The 7,748-nt window shown below is 31.2% G+C and overlaps 1 protein-coding gene across 1 annotated transcript; it reads right to left on the reverse strand.

The window, feature by feature from the left end:
* Nucleotides 543–5,162, reverse strand: LOC109348350. The gene is made up of 12 exons (XM_019588748.1): nt 4,896–5,162; nt 4,644–4,803; nt 3,865–4,065; nt 3,670–3,731; nt 3,175–3,223; nt 2,948–3,003; nt 2,759–2,845; nt 2,399–2,449; nt 2,052–2,291; nt 1,611–1,704; nt 1,154–1,294; nt 543–1,044 (listed from the first exon to the last, which is right to left on the reverse strand). The coding sequence occupies exons 1-12, from the start codon at nt 5,064–5,066 to the stop codon at nt 962–964; spliced, it is 1,395 nt and encodes a 464-aa protein (XP_019444293.1). The 5' UTR covers nt 5,067–5,162; the 3' UTR covers nt 543–961.

Genomic DNA, 7,748 nt, shown 5'->3' on the forward strand with positions numbered 1-7,748 from the left:
AAAACTAAATTTGGGGTTACTACATAGATTTTCTTTCTGATTTTGGTAGGATTGTCTACAGACTCATTTATGAGCACGAGGTACACGTGGTTAAGTGTATTACCATTATTTATTTATTTTGGTTATGTGTATTATCATATTATTTAATGTACTATCATTAAACTCAAAATCAAAAGTTAATTGATTTTTTTTGTATAGAAAGGTATACATTAATCCATATTGTTTTTTCTAATACTACTAAGGTATCCACTTAAAGAATTAATTCATTTTAGGAAGTATGATTGTTTCTCCTAATAATTTCTAGAATCGAATTTTTAACCTTTTAATTAGTCTGAAGATCCAATAAAAATAGAATTTAATATATATATGGATTTTACAAAGATGAGGAAATATCACACATGTATACAACTAATACAAGTATGCTATTTTCTTTAATATAGTAATTGAGTGATGGCAAAATATATTCATCCTTTGAATTTCTAGATTATTAGCAAACACACTGCATAATACCATTTCCTTTTTTCTTTGCCTGAATACACAAAAAAAATTAATACATTGCTCTAAGATTGAAGTTAGCAAGTAGCTAAAACTCAACCACAAACACATTTTCTCATACTAGAGAGCAATCTAGTCTTATTTTATTACATGGATAATATGATCTTCCTTATGGTCAATTAGGCATTAACCAACATTCCTTAAGCTATTATCTCATAACCTGAATATACAAATATCTAGAATTGAATTAATGGTTACAAATATCAAACAAATGATATACTGTAATGTTAGTGTTAGCAAGTAGCAAACACTAAACCATATAAACAATGTCTTCAAAGACTTAAGGCCAAGCTAGCCTTATTTATTCATTACATTTTGTAAAAGGGTCTTCATATTGGTCAACTAGATATTGATCAACATTTTTATCCTACCCTTAATTTACATTCTTCTCTTCACACTTCATAAGTTATTGACTGCTACAGAAGCTTAAAAATCCCATAAACTCATGGTTGTGGATCATTTCGATGCTCTTCTGAATGCCGACGACGCCTGAAAGAAAAAAAGGGTTACATTTGCTACTGCTATGTAAGTATTACAATAGAAATCAATAGCAGAAAACATTAGTATGGTGTAGAAATTGTGGTTGATTTTTATTTACCCATGGTAAGTGCACTAGCAAATATGACACCTGAGAGAATGAATACAATGATTGAGGCCCTTTTAAGAATTGCTACCAATTTTCTTACTAAGCATTGTCCAAAGAAGCCAGCCAAAATAGACACTCCTGTGAGGTATAGTGCTGCAAAAGAAATACAATAACAATAAGGTAGAGAAGATTTTATATAATCAGAACACATTAGATTTTACTAGAGTAGATAAAGGTATAGGTGAAAATAAGTATACATACACACTCTCTATCATATAAGTATAAAAATTAGTGTAATTCTTTTGGTGCTTGTGGTCCTATAATCCTATTAGAATGCATGTTATAATCTTATTAGAAAACACCCTCATTAGTACTTAGAAAACAACACCCAAGTTTTGCACTATATATGTTGATAGACTATAACAAATTTGAAGAAAATATCTAAGCTTGAAGGGTTGATGAAAAGTACCATAAGGAATGGGGAACCTCTTGAGAAGGTAGAATTCCACAACAGACAAAGATGATGAGAACATCATCACAAATGTTGCTGTTGCACTAGCAACCTGCAATTTAAACAAACCACTTCCTTTCATGTTAAATGAATTTTTAGGCTTAGATGCAACGACAAAGTATCTGTTGTCCCCAAGTATGTCATGAAGTCTGTCCCGAACCAATCACAATATGTCATGTCAGTTAAAAAAAATTAACTGTCTCACAATTGAAAAGGTATAAACTGGAACAAGGATCTGCCGTCCCAAATCTTTGTCTCGGACCAATGAAAACATGCCATGTCAATTAAAAAAATTAAACATTCATTTTTTCTCTCCTGTTTTTGCTTTATTGTCATTGGTATGTAACACGATTTAGGACATGGTTTGAGACAGCAGATCATTGTTCGTATATAATGTACCTGAGGTATAACACCAATCTCTAGGAGAAGAGGTCCCAAAACAAAGCCACCTCCAGAACCAAGTAAACCTCCAACAGTTCCCCCTAAAATGCCACAAACTGCACAAAATGTAATGTGCAAAGGAGTCCATTCAATTGAAGCCTCACAAATGCATTCAATGTTTCCTGTGCTCAACCTCTTTTTGTGATCTTTGTATAACTTCACTGCTTCATTGCCAAACACAACAAGTGCAATAGGAAACTGGAACATAAAGAGGTTAATTAGGTGAAAAACATAAGTATCTCTGCTTCCACTACATAATAAGTTATTAACAAGTTGAGTTTATGTGATTGTTGTTCTCATCAAACCTGTAAGCTGAAAAGCACCCAATACCATACACTGCAAACCTTTGCATTATTCTGCAGACAAACACCAAATTGATTTTGTAAATAAAGAGGAGAGTAAATACTCACTTCAGTCTTTCATGTTTTTCGACCTTACGAGTTTCGTCCCTAAAAAATTGGAAAAAAACCTAACATGGTTCCTAACAATTTCAAATGTGGGTCAAATTAGTGTCTACCAAATGTTATAAAACATGTTAAAAATAACTAATTTGACTCACAATTGAATTTTTCGTGGACCATTTTGAGTTTTTCAAATTTTAAGAGACCAAACTGTTAAAATCGAAAAATATATAAAAATGCAATAGGAAAGAGAGAGGGACTTGCCTTGATGACTTGAAGTAATAGGAAAGAAACCCACACAATCATTAGCACAAGAATCCTTTTCCACCTAAGGTTGAAACAAAGAATTTGCTGAATGGGTTTGAGAAACAAAAGAAGAAAAAATAAAGTCAGCTCCATACTTATCTACTAAGAAATGAAATTTATATAAGTATCTGTGAGAAATTTATATACCATAGATGTTTTCTTTTCTTCAGGAATCAAAGGCTCGTATTCTGTGTCTATTAAAACTGCATATATCAGGAAATAAAGTCACATAAGAAACTACCTTTATAGAAAAGAAGTTACTATCTTTTCAAAGATTCTGTACTTTTTACTTTGATGAATGAATTATTATAAAGTTAGAAGAAGACCCTGAATTAAAATCTTATATAAAGTTGAAATGTATAAGATTCTCTTACGTTCACCATGGGAATTAACTGCAGTATCTAGTTGCTTAGCCATTTCTTTCTGCAACCAGAAAAGAACGAAAGTAGAGAAGTAAAGTAGTTAAGGGTAAATTTTTGTGAAAATGAAAATGCTTCTACTGATATGGATTACAAGAATATTCAACTTTTTGTACTCTTAAGTCTTAACTCTTTTTCATGTGTGGATTGAACATGATGGAACAGAACATCATTGATTCCACCCCTTTTAATTTAGTCAAAAACATTCGTTGTACTTCACACTATTTTGTCCAAATGTTTGGTTTTTTTGGTACTATAAAGGGTATTCTTCACTTTTTGGGTAATAAATTAATCTTTTTCGGGTCGTGGCTGTCTCTCCCAATATATGTCGCTTCCAAGAATTATACCACTAGAACAACGCCTTATACCACTAGAACAATGCCTTGTTGATAGTTTCATGTTCTGTTAAGACATGTTTATCAAATACTACTTAAATGGTGAAACTTTTACCTTCATATTAGTCTCTTCCTTCCACATCTCGGTTCCCCTAAAGAAAGATCTTGAAGAGGTTCCTATCCAAATTAAACATTAATACCAACCAAAAATTAATAATTATACCACCACTAAGTAATGATTAATTCAAAATATGACTTGTGTGATTCATATTTGTAGTAAACTTTTGAGTTAATAGTTATTATGACAGACCAATGAAAAGAATGATGATGAGGACAGTGATGAGCCAGTAGGGGAAAACAACACTAAGAGCAACACCAAGAGTGATACCAAGCATGAGCATAGGTTGAAAAAGAAGAGCCAAATCATAGTCTAATATAGGAACCTCTTTTGTTGGATGAGATACTCTCAGGTTATACCAAACTGATGATGCTGAAGCCCCCATTATCATACCTTCATAAATAGGAGTCAACATTAGCACCAAACTTTTTATTACAAGACATAAAAAAGTACCAACTCTAGAGTCAAAACTGTAGTGTTTTAAATTGCAGATAATCACTGTGGTCGTAGATTGCAGCCTTTGCAGTATGAATTATTTTTTGATTAAAAATATATTTTTGAATTCGATGCAATTTGATATGGTCTAATGCGGTCCGATGTGACCTAATGTAGCTCGATGTGGTTGCGTTGCAGCCCGATGCAGCCATATCGTCAAGATTCAGAGTCACTTCGTAATTGCGGTGTTATGCGATTGCATCAGTGCAACTGCAATATTGCGGGCTTGCAGCCACATCATTATGATCCAGAGTCACTTCGTAATCGTGGTGTTATGTCGTTGCGTGAGTGCAACTGCAATATTGTGGCCACATAATTATGATTGAGAGTCACTTCGTAATTGCGGTGTTATGTGGTTGCGTAAGTGCAACTGCAATATTGCGGTTGCATCAGGTAATCGGTCCGCAATTTAAAACATTGGAGTCATAAGTAAAAGCAGAAAGCATACACCAGATTTATAAAGAGAATATGATTACATTTGGAAAGGGCAGCAGCAGATTTGGTATCAAAACCAATAATGAGAGTAAGCATGGGAACAAAAATGGCACCACCACCAACCCCACCAACAGTTCCAAAAGCAGATCCAAGAAAACCAATGACTGTGGCCAACACAAGTCTCCAACTGAATTTCAATTCCTGCACCACCCCAACAAGCCAAAAACAACAAAGCATTAATCTTTTAACAACCCCATCAACGATTCATTCATTGATAATCAAGTGTGACATACAGGCCAAACTTGATGAGTTGTGGATTGATGAAGAGAAATGAGAGAGGGTGTAGTTGATAGAGATGAATAATTGTGGTCATTGGAATGAGTGAGGAAGAAGGTAAAGAGAATAGCAAGGAAGAAAGTAGTGAAGAGATAAATAATGAATGGTTTAGTAGAGAAGATGAACATGGTGGAGAAATGAGTAATGTTACATAGAGGAATTAAAGCAAAAGCATAAGAGAAAGAAAGAGAGAGAGTGAGAGACGTTATGATGATAATATGTCTTATGTTGTCTGTCATAGGTACAGTTCAGCAGGACTACTGATCATATAAACCGAGCAGGACATAGGTATCAGAAAATCGAACAAGGATCACTTATCTCCAACGGTGTTTTATTCTCTCATATTTTTAAATAGCAGGACCATATGGGACTGGATTGTATAACATTTATTTAGTACCATTGCGGCCTACATCCCATGCTCATAAACCAATCACATGCACATGTGGTGTTCCATCACACACTTACACATCTTGTCAAAATCTCATGTGTTACCATATACTATTATTCAATTCAAATTTCTCCACCAACAAGATGTTGGTCTCGTGGTATAAGACATCACTAGATATATAGGATGATCAAAATGTCAAGGGTTCGAGCTAGGAACAACACTTCTTGAAATGGACAACCACACGCTCCAAAATGGATTAATTCCTTAACCAAAATGCAAGATGTACCCTTGGTAAGGTCAAGGATTCGACCTGAGAGCAACAGTTGTTGAAAGAGGCAACCACGTACCTAAAAGAAATTAGTTTCTTACCAAAAAGGTAAAAATATATCCTTAGTAGTACCAAAAAAGTATTCAGATTTCTCATCTTATTTGTCTTATTTGCATATTATATGTTCTATATTATTTTTTAGGTTTGTTTGCAATAGGAAAGGAAAAGTTTGAGAGTAGTATGAAAAAGTTTTATTTAATCAGAAAATCTAGGCTTGCATGCAAACTATACTAGAATAAAATGAATTTTTTTGACAAAATTAGACTTGAAGACTTAGTAAAGATAAGAAACATAAGTTAAAAAGGAAGTGGTTGAGTTTTCAATATATAACCCTATACTTAACAAGCTTATTTGGCCTAGTCTAGTGGAGTTAATACTCCCATTTTTAAGCTCCAATTTAAACTTGAACACTTGTAATTAATGTCTCATAAACTAACCAATTAAATGGGGAAAACTCAGAGTAATTTAAAAAAACAAAACTTTCACTATCAATGTTTAATTTTTATATTCCTTAATTATTATGTATGATATAGAAGAAGAATGCACGGTTAAGAAAGTATCTTGTGCATTCTAGTATTAAAATATAAAAAGTTAAAATGTTTTTTGAATTAATCAATATTTTATAATTGCACTAATATTATCTCATATGTTCATTTTAATTTAAATTCAATTTATTTTTACAATATCATTTTTGCAATATGTGAATATGTTGAAACTAATTAAATTTAAAATTAAATTTTAACTCTTTTCAATTTAAATTAAATTTAAAATTTCAAGGATCTTCATGCAATATATAAGACAAATGTAATATTTAGGAGATAAAATTATAATATATATTCAAGATTTTGAATTTTATTTAAAAAGCAATACTTTTTTTTGAAATAACAAAGATGATTGTATTAAAAGAGCACAAGGGATGCAACCAAATACAACAAAGTCAAGTCATCTATAATTTATAATAGTTCAGAATACAAAATCTAGGATCTAAAATAAATAAGTTAATTAATTATTGGATTTAAAATAAATTAATACATATTTTTAAGTGGAAGTGGTTTTGATCACTTAATTAAAATTTATTTTCTACGTTTAATTCATGAACTAATTAATCGATCATGTGTATGTATAACAATTGGAAGTTTCACAATGTGTATATATTCAATTTAAAGAGGAATATGTTTTCAGGACATTAAATTTCAATGATGAATATGTTTTCAAGACATTAAAGTAATGTAACATATTAATTTTAAGTGAGTTAGATTTTGAATTATAAAGTTTTTTACATCATTTAACTTTGTATTGGATTATATTTAATATTTTACCATTGAAAAAAAGATGCATGCAATGTTGAAAGAGTTAGTCTCACATACTTCTGAATGTTATATCCAGTGTGAGGATATGAAAATCAAAAAATGAAGTTGACTGTATTAATAAGCAAGGGTGGGTGTTTGGCAGGGATAAAAATATGTTACATTGTATTGTATGAATGAAAATATTTTCTATTCATTATAGTGTATCATTTCCTTTGAAAACCGGTGATAAGTAATCATTTCATTAAAAAAAACTATAACTTGGTTTTTTAATGAAATTAATTTATTGTTTTTTTAATTAGTTGGCTATGTCTGATTAATTAAAGTGATAGATGGATATAAATTTTTTTTTCTTCTGCATTTAATCTGACCTATTTAATGCATTGTCTCATTAAGCCTATTGGGCATAAGAGTTTGGCTTAAACTTTTTTCAAAAAAACATATATAAAAAGTTCATACTTTGTACCCCCAAAAAAAGTTATACTCCAACTTCATTAAAACTTATTAGCCCATCTATTATCACATACATATCATAATACATAATTTATAATCTTTATTTTATTATTTATAATAATACATATTATACCGATTATAGGTAGCAGTCACTCTTATTTAGGCATAATTACATGGAAAGTCAATTTCTATTCCTTATTTAGTAGATCTTTAAATAGGTTTTTTATGCCAAATCTAATTTTAAAAAAGGTTAGGCAATAACAAAACTTTGACCTAGTTCAATAAGCTATATTGTGAATATTCATCAAGGATATTATTGTGAGTGCTCTAGGGT

This window comes from Lupinus angustifolius, chromosome LG05, assembly GCF_001865875.1.
Source record: "Lupinus angustifolius cultivar Tanjil chromosome LG05, LupAngTanjil_v1.0, whole genome shotgun sequence".
Lineage (NCBI taxonomy): Eukaryota > Viridiplantae > Streptophyta > Magnoliopsida > Fabales > Fabaceae > Lupinus > Lupinus angustifolius.

Coding starts and splice junctions, on each gene's coding strand:
- LOC109348350 (XM_019588748.1), bottom strand. CDS start 5,066: ATGTTCATCTTCTCTACTAAACCATTCATTATTTATCTCTTCACTACT. Junction 2,450..2,758: donor TATTACTTCAAGTCATCAAG/GCAAGTCCCTCT, acceptor GTTTGTCTGCAG/AATAATGCAAAGGTTTGCAG. Junction 1,295..1,610: donor GAGGTTCCCCATTCCTTATG/GTACTTTTCATC, acceptor TTTCTTTTGCAG/CACTATACCTCACAGGAGTG.